At 38.0% G+C, this 16,022-nt stretch overlaps 2 protein-coding genes across 2 annotated transcripts; both read left to right on the forward strand.

The window, feature by feature from the left end:
* Window positions 1-1,570: 1,570 nt before the first annotated feature.
* Window positions 1,571-5,532, forward strand: dynlrb1 (dynein, light chain, roadblock-type 1). Its single transcript, XM_071492964.1, has 4 exons — window positions 1,571-1,704; window positions 1,994-2,069; window positions 2,918-3,085; window positions 4,855-5,532. Exons 1-4 carry the CDS (start codon window positions 1,702-1,704, stop codon window positions 4,896-4,898), a joined length of 291 nt encoding a protein of 96 aa, XP_071349065.1. The 5' UTR covers window positions 1,571-1,701; the 3' UTR covers window positions 4,899-5,532.
* A 969-nt stretch (window positions 5,533-6,501) lies between these two features.
* On the forward strand, window positions 6,502-14,684 carry map1lc3a (microtubule-associated protein 1 light chain 3 alpha). Its single transcript, XM_071492963.1, has 4 exons — window positions 6,502-6,682; window positions 9,350-9,405; window positions 11,405-11,511; window positions 12,173-14,684. Exons 1-4 carry the CDS (start codon window positions 6,643-6,645, stop codon window positions 12,333-12,335), a joined length of 366 nt encoding a protein of 121 aa, XP_071349064.1. The 5' UTR covers window positions 6,502-6,642; the 3' UTR covers window positions 12,336-14,684.
* The last annotated feature ends 1,338 nt before the right edge of the window (window positions 14,685-16,022 follow it).

Raw genomic sequence — 16,022 nt, forward strand, 5'->3', positions numbered from 1 at the left:
TGATTGTTATTACTGATGTATCAATTCTTTAGCATCATTTTCCCATTGTAGCTGCTCCAGGAGAAGCTGGTTTAAACAACTTTATTTAATTAGCTAGTTTAGTGATGGACGCCAAACTACACACAGCTTTTTCGCAAGAGGTCACAAACCTAATTAATTGTAAACCACTGGTTTAATCTTTAACAATGTGCTATATTTTCTAAATGTATAATAAGTGTTTTGAAGTGAAATCTTAATCTGAAAAATGACTAGTAACTACATCTGTCAAATAAATGTAGTGGATTAAAAAAGTACAATATTTGTTTCCGAGCTGTAGTGGAGAAGAAGCATAAAGTGGTATAAGATGAAAATACTCATGTTAAGTACAAGTATCTCAAAATTGTACATAAATACAGTGCACGACTGCACTCACTTTTGCCCCCAGTGTTACGTTGAAGGGAACATCTCTGAACTTCCTGTCCTGGCTTGTCTGTTTCCACCTGTCTTGACAGCAGCTTGGGGCGGAGCCCAAATTGTTTACATTAACTGGACTATTGGGCAAAAAAATGATAAAAACTGATCACTTGTTGGTCTGAAACAACTTTATATAAATGCATTTTAAAGGCTTTTACATATTTTAATGCATGGCTTTATTTTTTCCTTTAGTTTTAACCCACGTTATCACAAACCCACAGTGAACAGTAGCTGAGGATTCTGTTTTATCCCTTTAATAAATAAAAAATCATCTGACAAGACCTAAAGACTGCCAGGAACACTGGTAGAGAAAAAACAAACAAACAAACACACACACACACACACTGGAAGAACTAAAACAAAACACAAGGTAACAGACAAACTGACAAAGAGTGAGGGAAATACAGAGACCGGGATAGTGAGGAGAAGACAATAGGATACAGAAGCAAGCAATCACACAGGTGAAAAACAAAGGCAAGAAGTAAAACCAAAATGGACACATAAGGAAGATAATTTCAGCATAAAACAGGAAATTGTATAATTATATAGCCCACAGAGTGTTGTCTGACCATCAGTCAAAATATATTCATATATTTTAATGACTGGGTGTACTTTTTCCATGAATCTCAATCAGTCCAGTTAGTTGATTCTGTAAAGACAAGCTGTTTAACTGCAGCTTATGGTTCTGTTTTACCCCTTTAATAAATGTAGAAGTGACAACATAAGGGTTTTCATCTGAGAGTTGTTGCATTAAGGAAAGTTAGCTGAGAAGATAATCAAGGTAGGCCATTATTTTTTTCAAGCTTTATTTAATTTTCCAATTATATTTATTCCTACTTTTTGGCTTCTACATAAGACGAAGTTGATTTACACGTGGTTTACATTCCTCCAGGCGAAATTTTCTTCTAGTTTTGATACTTTAATAAGATTTTATTGTGCTTTCAGTAAAGAACGATTTTAAATTATTTTTACTTGTAATTGAGTATTTTTAAATATTTTTATAAAAGTAAGTAAATAATATATAGCCTAATACTTCTTGCGCCACTGACAGCCCTCCAGCTGAGGGGAATACATTTTTTTTACAATGACTATCATATCTTCCACGTTTTGCGCTGGACCGTGAATGCAGCAGTGACCCGGAAGTTGACGTCAGTTGTCTTCTCCCAGCAACAACACTGGACTGTTAGCTGTTATTTCGCGACGGTCGGGCACCAGTTTCTGACACAGATTTATCCTCACATACTCAAAATGGTAAAAAAGAACGAATTCCTTATGTTTATTTAAATAATACATTTTCATATTTCAGTTATGACTGTTGTGAATGTGCAGTTTAATAAGAGGGAATTTGAGAAAGTGCTAAACGAGGCTAGCTTAATTGTGCTAGTCGGGCGTTGTCAAGTTATTGGTTTACAAATTCGCAGGGTGTTTCGACAATTTTGACAGCTTCTGTCCTCCTGTTATGTGTGCTTGTATCGTTTTGTAAGTACATGTGGTATCTCAGCAGCTGAATTCAATGATGCTAATCCACCTTGTCTCTCAGGCTGAAGTGGAAGAAACTCTGAAGAGGATCCAGAGTCAGAAAGGAGTGCAGGGAATCATCGTCGTCAATTCAGAGGGCAAGACCATTTTAAATGAATTACATACAGTTATTTATTCCTCTCTGTCTCAACTGGCTTTTGCAGATAAGTGTTTTTCTCTACTTATTTACATTACTAGCATTGTCGGTGGTCGACAGTAACTAAGTACACTTACCAAACTCTGTACTTGAGTACAGGTCTGAGGTAAATATATTATGGCTACAACAAACAATCACTGTGAATTATTTTCTCTATTTATATAATTAATTGTTTAGGTTATAAAATGTCTATAAATAATGAAAAACACAGTCTCCCTGAGTCCAAGATGACGTCTTCAAATGCCTTTCCTTATCTGACCAACAGTCAAAAACCCAGATATTCAGTTTAGTATAACATGAGAAGGGGCAAAGCAGCCAATTTTTGCAACTGAGAGGCTGAAATCCTCAAATGTTTAGTATTTTTCCTTGAAAATCAATTGTTGGTATCAGAATAGTTGCTGATTATTTTTCTATTGATCTATTTCTTCTGTGATAAAGAAAAGCATCAAATACTCATATTTGAGAAGCTTGAACCAGCAAATGTTTGGGATTTTTACTTGGAAAAATGACAGAAACAATTAATCGCTTCTCAAACGAATTTTAATAGAAGATTCATTTTTTGTCAATCAATTCATTGTTTATTTGTTTCATTTCTAAAATGTTGTTGACTGGAGTATTTCAAATTAATGTTATTTCATTTTTCGACTAAGCTGCATTTCGGGGGAAATATTGTAGTTTTTACTCCAATACATTTCTTTGAGTTTGAGTTACTTTTACATTTCAAACATGGAATATGGTTACATGGAAATTCTTTAATAAATTTACCTATTTCCATATCTCTTACCTCAGGAATCCCCATCAAGACAACTCTGGACAACTCCAGCACGGTGCAGTATGCAGGACTGATCCACCAGCTGGTGATGAAGGCCAGGAGCACTGTAAGGGACATCGATCCCCAGAATGACCTCACCTTCCTCCGGGTCCGGTCCAAGAAGAACGAGATCATGATCGCTCCAGGTGAGAGGGGAGAAAAAAAAGTTAGGATTTTTAGAGGGAAAACTTAACACTTTGTAAGACACACAACTCAACACTCCTGTAGCAGCAACAGCCACTTAGGAGAACATTTACATTACAGCCATCTGGCAGACATGTTTGTCCAAAGCAACATATAGAAGTGCATTTAAATGTCTTAGGAACAAGAAGCAGATGTCATCAAAATTTAAGTGTTCAGTGCTACAGTGCAAGTGCTTAGAGATTTTTTTTTGTTGTCCAGCCTATTTTTTCTGTAGATTTGCTTTCTGTAATGTATAGAGTCATCCTTGAATTTACTTTGCATCACATTCATTTGGTGGTAGTTTTGTTTGTCTAAATTATATAATTACATTATAATTATACATTGGGAGAAATGACTTGTGACTTGTGCAGAGAATTTCAACATGTGGACAGAGGACTGAGCCACCAACCCTATGATTCATATTCCCAGAACTTGAAATAAAATGTTCAAGCAATATATACAGGGACAAATTCCACAGATAAAGACACATATCAGTCTCTGGTGGCTGAACAAATAAATTACTTTACACTGACAAATAATCCTTAAAAACAATAACATAATAAAGGCTGCAACTAACGATTATTTGAATTATCGATTACATTTCCAATTACTTTTGATAGTAAAAACAGTGATTTTAGTGCTTTTAATAGTGAAAGGGGCATGTTTTAATTTCTTAGGGTCCATCCAAGGTGACGTCTCCTTATGTTCGTTTTTTTCTGACCAACAGTCCAAAACCCAAAGATGTTCAGTTTAGTATTATATATTACACAAAATTTAGTTATCCAGTCATTGAAATCAAAATAGTTGCTGATTGACCAATAGATTGATTGATTAATCAGTACAGCTCCAAACATAACGCTCTAAAATGCTAATTCTTTTACTGCTGATTTATTAGTCAATTAATCGACTAATGATTTCAGCTCTATTATGTAAAACAGCATTGGGGCAGTTTACCTGCCATACTCCTATGAAAAACACTGTTTGCATATGACTTGAGAATAAAGAATGGAGTCTTTATGTGGGACTGCCAATCTCAGAGGAGGGTGTCATATTAAATCACAACAGTCACTAGCTATTTCAGTTGATTGCAGTCAGACAAACTCACTGATTAGAAGCTCTTTCTGCTCCACATCTCTGAAAACACAACATCCAGTCTCTGCATTGCAGTTCACCACAATCTGGAAACAGTCAGGAGTCAGCTTTTTACGTCGCAGCTCATAATGAGGATTTTCTCAACAGTTTGGAGGTTGATGATCTGATAAAACAGGAAGAATAGTCTGACCTGTTATTGTTGATTATTTTAAAACCTTTATCATTCAGCTGGTTTGTCCTTTTACATGTTGAGCTTTATTACTTTTTGAATGAAATGTGTCGTCAGCACAGAATATTGAAAACTGTCACGTTTCAAATGTTGTAGGTGAACGCTCATTCAGTCTTTGTCTCTGATGAGATATTTTCTGTTTTCAATAATAATCATGTTTTGCTTAGGTAGAGTTCTTTCATGACAGCTTTATGTTAAGACAAGTTTGACTTATTTTGTTAAATAGAAATAAAGGTTTTGTATAAAAATTTCATATCCCTCAGTGTGAAGTATTGAAAACATTTTGAAAAGACCTATTTGCAAATAAGACTTTAAACTGCTTCTTTGTATGTGTTGTCATATGCTTAAAATGTTTAATGTACTGTTTTTTTTTAATCCATGGGTTTAACTATTTTGCCTTTGTTTTCACAGATAAGGACTATTTCTTGATTGTCATTCAGAACCCGTCAGACTGAACAAAAGGAACTGCTGCCCCACTCATTACTCCCTCTCCGTCATATCTAAACAGCCAAACCTTTTTTTGTCTTGCTTAATCAAAAGTACCTGATTACCAGAAGCTTTTTATGCACTTGCTGTACAAAGACGTAAAGGCAGCGCAGGATTTGAAGGTGAATGAAATGAATGAATGCTCAGTAACAAGATGTGTGAGCAACACAGTCAGTTACCCTGCAAGCAAATCTCTTTCCCCAATTTCAGCATTCCAGTTCAGTCTCTTCTCCAAACATAATATATGTTACATCACTCTGCTGATCACATATGTATTTTAGCACATGGCAAGAAGTGCACATCTCCTAAAATACCTATGGCAGAAGTAAGAACCTTAAAGCTGGACCAGTGCAAACACCTATGAGCTCAGTGTACAGGAGAGAGACCACAACACATCTTTAGTTTTTTTTGTTTTTTGTTTTCAGTTCAATCTTAATGAAAATCTGGGGATTGTTATTTATTCTTTTGTAGGCAACAGGTGTTGAAGTGCAGTATTTCAGTGGTGAGCAGTGAACTACACTACAAACACTTTGCTGTTCTTGCCATGTTGAGTTCCTGTTGGTTATTTGTAACAAATTGAGAAATTAAAAAATGTCCAAATGATCTTGTGTTTTTTTTTTGTCATGTACCTTCTACACATTATGTACAGTGTTAACAGTCTTTATCAGAAGTGTGTAGATGAGGGGAACTGTAGAGTCGCATAATCATGCTCCACATGTGTGTCTGCTTTGAGCAGCCTGTGTCGCAGTACACAGTCATTTGATTTACGATTTAAAATATAAATTAGTCGAACTTCAAAGAGGGAAATAACCTCAACTTCTTTGAGATATTCAAGTCTGTTGTACTCAGAGTACACTGACCACAGACTGAACACATACAGTAAACTTTGAGCTTCAACCACTGGAGGTCAGCAAAATACCTGGTATATAATCTCCATCCTGCTAGTTAGAGTAATGCATCTACCTTGCACATAGCATTTGAATATTTTATCTTAATTTTACATTAACTCTGCACAGGTTTTAAGTAGATTCACACAAAATGGAAAATATATATAGTTAGTATAAATCACAATTACATTAAGCACAAAAAAGCCGGTTTGTCTGAACACAGCAGATGCTACAAGAGGGGCTGTCTCAGAATGAGAATTATTACCTAAACATTAGTTAGGAGTTTGAGATTTACAACAAGTACACAGATCAGCTCAGTACAATGACTGTGGGCATAAACCATCCATCCATCCATGGATGAATCACGAGAAAATGGTCCCCTGGGCACAGACAAGGTGAAAGCCCCCCCCCCACCTGGTACTTCAGAACCCCAGACTGAAAGAGACACAAAGTGACTGTGAACATGTGCCTCTTTATAGTTGTTTTGTGTGCCTTGTTGTGCAACTGTGGTCATTTTCTGTCTTTTACTTGAGCACTATGACTTTTCCAACAGGAAATAATTTCTTGTAGAAAGTCACACAGTAAAAAAAAAAAAAAAAAAAAAAAAAAAAAATGGTGAACGTCCCCTTTAAAAAGCAGCTGATGACGTCAGCGCCTCGGTTTACTTGCTTTGTTTGTCCGGAGCTGTTTTGCCTTCAGACTGACCCGAGAGACGACAGGAGACGCTCCGCACAAATCCAAACAGTTTCTTTGTGACCGGGTTACGTTATAAGCAGCTGTACTGCATATTCATTAGGCTATAACTGTGTAGTAACACTTGACAGAGATGCCGTCCGACAGACCCTTCAAACAAAGGAGGACATTTGGTAAGAAACCACCTAGGCAGTGTTGTTTAGCTAACGTTAGCTCTCTAGTAACAGCAGCTGATCGGAGAAACTGGGTAGTTAGCCGGCCTGTTAGCCACCTAGCTTATCCCGTCTGGTGACAAGTGTAGTTACATGGTGTTTACTTGTCTGTTATAATATCGTAAGCTGTATTGTTTCACCGCGGTTTGAAACTAGGTTTATGGCTCAGGTCGATAACAACCTGGGAGTGAAGCTCCTGGGCGTCAAGTTAAGACTGTATTTCTCTTTGGTAAGGTTTTTTTTTAACCTAAATAAAGAGAAATAAATAACATGTTAAATGTATGTAACTTTCATCGACGCCGTAATGTTAGGGGTAGTGTATTTTCGCCCTGTTGGCTTTGTCTTTGGCTGTTAATGTACAAAAGCCGTCTGGGTCACTGTCACATTAGCTTCAAGAGCCTTGGAGCTAGCCTGGCCTGGCATTACCAGCTTTTACACAACTGGGTAAGCTAGCTGAACTAACATAAGCAGTGAAGGTTTTCGTGTTTGCTCAAAAGAAAACAACATGTGCTGACACATTATCCCAGTACACGTGTTCAGTGATTTATGTTGTAATTTGATGCCAAACGACGGCCCCTGTGCTGGGAAGGGAGGAGCCCAGACTCTGTCTATTGCATAATCTTGCCATACAGAGAAATATGGGATAAGCAACAGAAACATGCGTAGGACGGGAAATACTCAATTTACCGTAGGTTATAACGCCTCTATAACGTTATTACAATCGGAGTCAGTTAAGTGATTGTGTTTCATAGTGACTAGCAGGCCTTGTTGACATGTTTTATTTTGTGGTTCACTGCTGTTTGTCACACTGACACATATTATTGTGGTATTATATAACAATAAAAGACCTTGACCTGAGTGAACAGATGTTAAGTTAACTAGATGTGGTTGACTTAGCAGTTAACAGTAGTTTAGTACAGAACAGTAGTTCCTAAATAAGCCTGTTAACGGTGATACAACACGTATGAAGTGCAATATATTTAAAAATTTGGGACACAGGGTGAGAAATTTAACTCCCAGGGTGTGTCTTGGCCCAGAGTATAAACATTTCCTCTTTTAATAGCAGGAATAGTACAGCCAGCTCTGGAAGTAGTATTTTTTAAACAGATACTCTAGTAATAGGTGGGGCACTGACTGTTTTGATGCAAAGCCTGGGAAGGGAATTTCACCTAAAACAACTCAAACAAGAGAATAATATTGGATTATCTCATTTGTGATAACATTCAAATTTGATCTGCAAAGTAAACCCACAGTATCTTTTAACAAGTACACTTATATTCTAGTCATTAGCACGGACCGTTCCCTTTGCTGGGTAAGAAAAACATCCCCAGACCTAAACAAAGAAACCATTCACACGTCTCTGTTGCTCCTCAGTGCTTTCTGAGCTTTGAACCCTGCCAGTGTTTAAAAAATAGGTGAAGTTTTTTTTTTCTGAAATAGGGCAGTAAGCTGTTTAAAGACACCAGTGTGTGTTGTAAAATTAGATAGTAAGGCGGTAAAACATTGCATGCTCAAACAGGTACTGTAGAGAGAGGAATGCAGGAATTAAACTTGACATTCACATGTACACAAATTATATGCAAAGAGACTGTGAAGCATGTAAATTGAGTCCAAAAATATCAAACTGCTCTCAATACAGTCTTAAAGTCCTCTTATTATAATGCATGTGTCTTTGTGCATGCACTGGTGAAACAAAACCTGACTGATGAATACATATCTGAGAGAGCTGTGATCTGTCACTACATTCACACATTACATCATAAATTAAAAGATGATGTTGGATGACCATGAGGAGGAAGTGGGTTAGAGGACACATTTAAACATCACAGATCAGAGATGGCGTTGACACATTAAATATCACAGATCAGAGATGGCGATAACAGCAAACAGTCCATTCCTCCTATTCTCAGAGGCACAAAAAAAATTCTTCTATCAGCAGGATCAGCCATTTTTAAAGAGTCTAGCTGCGTCTGGACACAACACTGACTTACTGCTGCTTCAGGAGACTTTTTTTTTTTCATTTTCATCTGAACGTGCAGTTTGTTACTTCCTGTGGATTTTCTGACAGAAACTAAACCTGGTGCCAGAAAGCAATTTGAGCAGACAGGCCAAACATGCAGGGTCTCCATCAGGAGGGACGAGACATATTTTTTTCAATTTACATATTTTTGTTGGGGCAAAAAATAAAAGGGGGGATGATTACAAACCCTTAGCTTAATGTCAGACTTGCAAGCGGCTCACACAGTTTTAGGTTCTTTATCTCAGGTTCTTTATCTCTGTGTGTTCCTTTAATGGATAATTCAGACTACTTAACTTCATATGGACTAAATAAATGAATAAATTGGATTTAATTTGATTAGCCTAGAAATAGTAACATGATTTTACATATTTCTCTCAAACTGGGGTCTTCAATCAAGCATCTGGGCTTGTTTGTTCTCTGTCCCACATTACAGATACAGTATGATAAGTAAGTGTTTTTTCATTACTCATTTTGAACTGTAAAGGCCTAAACCAGACTGCATTAGCATTAGCAGAGGAGTCGCAGCTTTATATGTGCTAAAGATGAGTTGAAAGTGTATTCTTGAATTCGAGATGTCTTTTACAATTTGTGTCTTTTGTTGCCCACAGCTGACCGGTGCAAAGAGGTCCAGCAGATCCGCGAGCAGCACCCTAACAAGATCCCTGTAAGCAGCTGTTCAAATCTGATTTCCACACACACTTCCTTGCTCTTGAATGCACCACAGTGCAGACACACATGGTCCATGTAGCCTGTCAAAAATCTGTGTGTGCAGTTTCCTGTAAATGCACATATTTTCATGTGGAAGTTTTTGAATATGACATACCTGAGTGACGTACTTGTAGAGAGAGCAACACAAAAAAGGCTTTTAATCATTTGACAAAACTGTTGTGAAACTGTTTGGTCTCCACTGTGAACTAGTACTAGATCAGTGTATCACTTTGATGATACATTGGTAATATTGACCTCATAATCAATCAAATATCTGTTAGTATTTTACTTCAACAAATGAAGATGAGAGTTTTATTTTACTCATTGTTCTTAATCTGTGATAAAGCCTGATTCGCCTTGTCTTTTAGTTTACAAGGTGCTAAGCTAAGTAAACCGACTGCTGGCTGTAGCTTTATAGTAAACACACAGATATGGTGGTGGTATTGATCTCTGCATCTAACTCTTGGTGAGAAAACAGTTAATTCCATAAATGTCGAACTATTTGCTTTAGTTGAAAAAATACTGGCAAGATCATCATTCATCAGGCAAATCACACTGTGATGAAAAATCTCTCCGCTGCTTCTCCCACATGCAATACAAACAGCTACATCATTAAGATCATCAATCAATCATAATGTTATTGTGAATGTATGTTAATGACTTTATATACTGTTAGGTAGCTTTTTAATTCCCCCTTGGGATCAATAAAGTCTTATATAAAACTATAATATTACATTATAATTAATTTGTTGATTATATTTTGTATTATTAATATACATTTTTAAAGTCAAGTTATCAAATACATGCAGGTGATTAAAAAGTAAAATGTTTGCCTCTGAATTCGAGTGGAACCGAAGCAAAGTAGCATATAATGGAAGTACTGCAAGATACTACAAGCACCTTAGAATTGCACTTATGTGCAATACTTAAGTAAATGTAAGCAAATACCTCAGTTGTATCCTAAAGTAGAGTTAAGAGAGGACTAAAGAAGTAAATAAAATGTTAATAGAACTTCTGCAGTAAGAAGACACAGAAATGAGACTTTCTTCTAATATTAGTGCACTGTTACTTTTTATTTCGTGAGCTTAAAAAGAATTAACAGTAGTTGTGAAATATGCAAAAGTTTGGCAGATATCACAGCTGGTGAACCCCAGCTCAGACTCTTTCTGTTCTTGATTGATGAATTTTTAGCCTCTTCTTGCAGATCACTTCAGGTTTGGAAATATTTTTAGGCACACACAGCATTTTAAGATCTACACACAGATTGTCAGTGATAGTCAGGTCAGGAGATGGAGGCTGTGGGGGCGGTTCCAAAGTCTTCGGCTTAAGTGGTTCATGGTGGTTTTCCTCCAGAATCGGCTGATATTCAGTGGAATCTATTCCTCCCTCAGTCAGTTTTTGCTATGCCACTGGTTGCCACACAACCCCAAAACAGATCATTTCCACCCTCGTGCTTAATTCATTCAAGTGTCCTCTTCATCAAATGCTGCATCCAAACACTCCATTGGTGACTGTGGCCTGAGAGCTCAGTTTTAACTTGTTTCCAAAATGACTCTGGCTGATCCAGATGTAACTTTGCAGACCTCAAATGTTGGCTTTTATGATGAAGTTGCAGGTAAGGTTTCTGTTTTTATGCATCAGCGCTGCACAGTGGAATGGTGCACCACCACTCCGATGTCAGCTGCACCTTCCTGCAGGTCCTAGATTTTGTCCTGACTTCCACAGTTCCACCTTAACAGCCATATGCTGTGGGAATTTTAAGCAGGAAGTTCATCTTCAGACCCACAGTCAGCTGCTTGGGCGAGCCCACAGTGACTGAGTGTTACTACAACGTTTTAATAGTCAGAATTTATCATCACCTGATAATTCCTAATTACAATTCCTCACCTGCCTCACAAGGGTGTATAAGGGTGACAGACAGATTTACAGTGTGTTGTGTCTTGTGGCTGCTGCAGGTGATCATTGAGAGGTACAAGGGAGAGAAGCAGTTGCCTGTTTTGGACAAGACCAAGTTCCTGGTACCTGACCACGTCAACATGAGCGAGCTGGTCAAGATCATCAGGTAACATACGCACGCACACACATACACACACACGCTGCTGGTTATACTGAACTGGATACCAGTATAGGTTACGTTCGCTGAGGTGTATGTTTAGTATGTGGTCTATATTTGGAGCTGTCTTCAGAACTAAGAAACGTTGGGGCTGACGACCACTGACCCTGAAGTGAAGAGTGCAGGTGGAAAGTGAGGAGGGAAAGAAGAGACGAAGAGGTGGAGAAAAACAAGAATATGAAACGTGGAGTGATATATCACTTTTACATTTTTTGTTTCGAACATGTTTTGGAAACAAAATGAAATGGCCAGTCTGACTCTGAAGGGTTCTGTTGTACCTGGGTGGTGCGTGTGCCAGTGTGAATATCAATTGGAAACTGTTATATTCTCCACTGCCTTCATTAATCATTAAATCTTTAACTTTTTCTATTTATTGTGCTGTTTACTTATATTTTTATGCTTCTTTTATTACTGTCAAACACATAGAATGACCTCTGCATATGATAATGTGCTGTACAAATAAATTTGGCTTGCCTAGGAAATAAAAATCTAACTTTACGATGGCTCGTTAAATCTACCTTTCTCTCTCTCCTCTTTCTTTTTCTCTTCTCTTTCTCTTGCCATCTTGCCATTTTCTCTTGTTATCCTCTCCCTCACCCCGCCCCACCAGGCGTCGGCTGCAGCTGAACCCCACACAGGCCTTCTTCCTTCTGGTCAACCAGCACAGCATGGTGTCGGTGTCCACACCCATCTCCGAGATCTATGAGCAGGAGAGAGATGAGGACGGCTTCCTCTACATGGTCTACGCCTCGCAGGAGACCTTCGGCTGCTAGGGGGGAAGAAGGGGACGGGGGGGAGGGAGAGTGGGACATCTTCAGGTGCTGGGAGACTGGGAGGGGAGAGGGTAGAGGGACGGGGGAGGCGGCGCTTGAGGGGAAAAGAGAGGTATGTGGTGTCAGAACCGACCAGAAACCACTAAACTCCATGATCCTCTCCACTTTGTTGCATTGCAGGCCCACGTAGCAACACAGTCAGTGAGTGTACATGTGACCGACACCCCTTGTCCCTCTCTCTCTGTCGTAGTCATGCACCTTTTTCATATTGGTCAGTAAACACAACACTAGCTACAAAAGCCAGAGGACATCCTGTGTGTCTTTCGTGCCCTTAGAGTTAGATCATATCTGTGATCGCTCTGAGTGCTTTTATTTTATCTCTTGGTCCTGCTTTTGGTCCCACGTGGGCTGCGGTCTCTTAATTTGAAAGGGTGGGACAAACCAACCAATGACTATGGTAGTTTGGAAGCTGTCTGTAAAGTTCCACAGAAGCGCTATTGATCGTTTTGATTTTCATCGTCAAGGCTACACACAGACACACACATGTATTAGACAAGCTACACTTGAAAGCAGGCAGTCGCTTGCGAGAAAGTCAGAGTTCAGGATGTAATTTGAAGCTTGGCTGATGAAGCCACTGATACTGCTTAGAGTTTAAACCCTCTGATATGTACGCAGGTGAAAACACCGCACAGCACACTTTGGTTCATAACTATCCAGTAATCTGCTGTGTCACTCTATATCCTCATCATTGCAACAACAGTAGTAGAAGCTAGAAGATAGACTCGTAGTGATTGTTGTTTTACCTTTTAACTTTTTTAACTCACATTTCAGTTTTTTCTTTTTAATTCTTGTCTCCTGTTTGAAATATTAGCTGTAGTTTAGTTTGTGTTATATAACTAGCTCTGAGTTTGTTTTAATCATACATTTACCGTCAGCCTGAAGCTCAACTTGCCAACTGGCTACTGGCTACCGAGTAGCTGACAATCAGGCTAGAAACGAGTTATTAGCATTTACAGCAATTTCACATGTGCAATATTTATCCCTTCAAGCCCTCACAGGTTTGAGAGACACATGAGAACAGCAGCACTGTTGGGTAACGCTGTTAAACAAATCACCATAGCCCCCCCCCCCAGCCACACGCTGCTACATCCATATTCACAGACTGAAGTTTCTGTCTTTTTGCCCCATAAGCACAATAACCTGTAACACCCCCCCCCCCCCCCCCCCCCCCTTACTTAATGTCATAAACAACCAATCAGGTGAAGCAGATTTAAAGACCTATGGGATGCTCTCTGATCCGACAGTCACACAGTTTAATTCTTGCTTGGTTTGTCTCAGAAGGATTGTTTTTCTTAGAGTAAAATAAAAAAAATTAAACACTAATTTAGGAAATGAAAATTATAGAAATCGAGCTGAGTGTGAAACTGACTCTGTTGGTCTGGAGTGGCAGTGCAGGAGGGGATGCGGTCTCCAAAGTGGCAAACCAGGGGTCACAAACCATTACAAGGGGATGATTACAGAACAGGTTTTTGTTTTGACACACTATGCGATTGACAGTGCAATGTAACGCCAATAAAATTATCCCATTTTATACATTGAACAGAGCTGACGCAGCCTGTGCTGGATGGCAGGATGTAATCAGATCCCAGTAAAGCTTTTCAACTGAGGTGAGGTGAACCCAGACCCTGGTTTAGTATCATTTCTCCACTGTGGGGCCGACGTCTCCTCCTGGCCTTGTGTCACAGAGCTTGTAAGATTGCGTGTCATGGTAGCATAAAGTTGAGCATTACACATATTAAAATGTATTTAATGTAGGAAACGAATGAGCTTCTTTTGCACATAAATTAATACAAATATAAACAAGAGTTGGCATAGAAGTTTGTTTTTAGAAATGACTGTATCTATATAATAATTATCTCTTCTTTTTGTATCTGCTCCTCTTCTGTAGAGCGCTGCTGCTCTTTATCTGTATGTTTGTCTGCCTTTGTTTAATAAGACTTTATAGACAAAAAAAGGTTATGATGCACTACAAACGTTGCATGTTTTTTTTTTTTTTTATAAATGTATATTGATTTTACGCCATAGATATAATTGTTTTGTTTTATTTAGAAAAAAAATACAAGTCTTTTTAGATGTTTCCCAAACCAAAAACTGAAAATAAGTGTATGTGTATGTTTGAAACAAACAAAAAACCGTGTGCGTATAAACGATCATATAATCGAGCTGTATTACAAAGTGTGTTTTCTTTAGGCTTTCTGATATTGTCACTGTTTGGAGGGGTGTACATAGATGCATTGCTAAAACCTTATTCAAAGCATTTGCCAATAAATAAAAAAAAGTTGCCTTTAACCAGTTTTTCTTGTCTGTTTCGTTTTGTCAGATGTTGCAGAAGTCTGTGTTTGTGTATATTTGCTGCTTTGTTAAACAATGTCTTGTATTTGCCAGTAGATGACACTATAGTCCAGCAGGTGTTAGTAAAAACAATGTGGTTCCCATAGCGTTGGGAGAAGTATTCAGATCCTTTACTTGATTGTTAATACGTTAATGTAAAAATCTTTTCTGCTTTAAAGTTTACTGAGTACAGAAGTAAAATGTCATGTGACTGATTATTGTACATGACATCATCAGATAATTAATCTTGAGCCATTAATGCTTCAGCAGTATTTTACTGTTGAAGCAGCTACTCAATATACAGTTAGCTAGTTCAGTCCAGTGGTTTTCCAACCCAGGGGATCACCAGATGAATCAGAGGGGTGGTTAGATGATAAATTATGTTACATGAATTAGTATTTATTCTTTGGACTTTTTCTTGAATATTTGCTTATTTTATGAAATAATGGATAATTTCATCTCTTGGATAGTTACTCATGACATCTGTAAAACAATAAGGACCCCAACCAGAAATAACTTCTCTTCAAGGGGTAAATTTATTTTTTTTAAATTTTCATTTGTGCAAAGCAGTGAAGTAAATTTACAGCCAAGATCAGCCCCCTCAACCCAAACAGTGTTCAACACATTCTATTTTTATTATCTTTTTTAATCTTAAAATCTTAATCTGAAAACTCACTAGTAACTGTAGCTGTCAAATAAATGTAATTTTGTGTAGTATTTACCTCTGAAATGTACTGAAATATAAAGCAACATGAAGTGTAAGTACAGTCATGTACAAGTACCTCAAAACTGTACTCCAGTACATGTATAACTTTCTACCAGTTTCCAGACATAATGTAGTTATTCAACCAAGCTTCACTTGTATGCTGCTGTTTAGAGCTGCAACTGATTAGTAATTAATCTCTCATTTTATATTGTCTGCTGTATATATGCATACATATAAATACGTGATAATAAAATATATATATAATTATATACCAGACTTATTAAAACATCTTACAATGCAAACACATTGTTGACTCAAGGACTCTGAGGCGTGCAGGGAAGATTGTAGCTGACTCCTCCCACCCTGGACACAAACTCTTTGAGTCACTCCCCTCTGGCAGGAGGCTGCGGTCCTTCCGGACCAAAACCTCTCGCCACAAAAACAGCTTCTTCCCATCTGCTATCAGCTTCATCAACAAGGCTAGAGGGCCCCACTGTTGCTGATCCCCCTGATCCTCAATTGCACCAATCACCAGAAAAAATTCCTCGTATGTGAAAACATACTTGGCAATAAAACTGATTCTGATTCTG

Source organism: Trachinotus anak, unplaced genomic scaffold, assembly GCF_046630095.1.
Source record: "Trachinotus anak isolate AG129_WGS33_773 ecotype Australia unplaced genomic scaffold, CSIRO_AGI_Tana_v1 ptg000013l, whole genome shotgun sequence".
Lineage (NCBI taxonomy): Eukaryota > Metazoa > Chordata > Actinopteri > Carangiformes > Carangidae > Trachinotus > Trachinotus anak.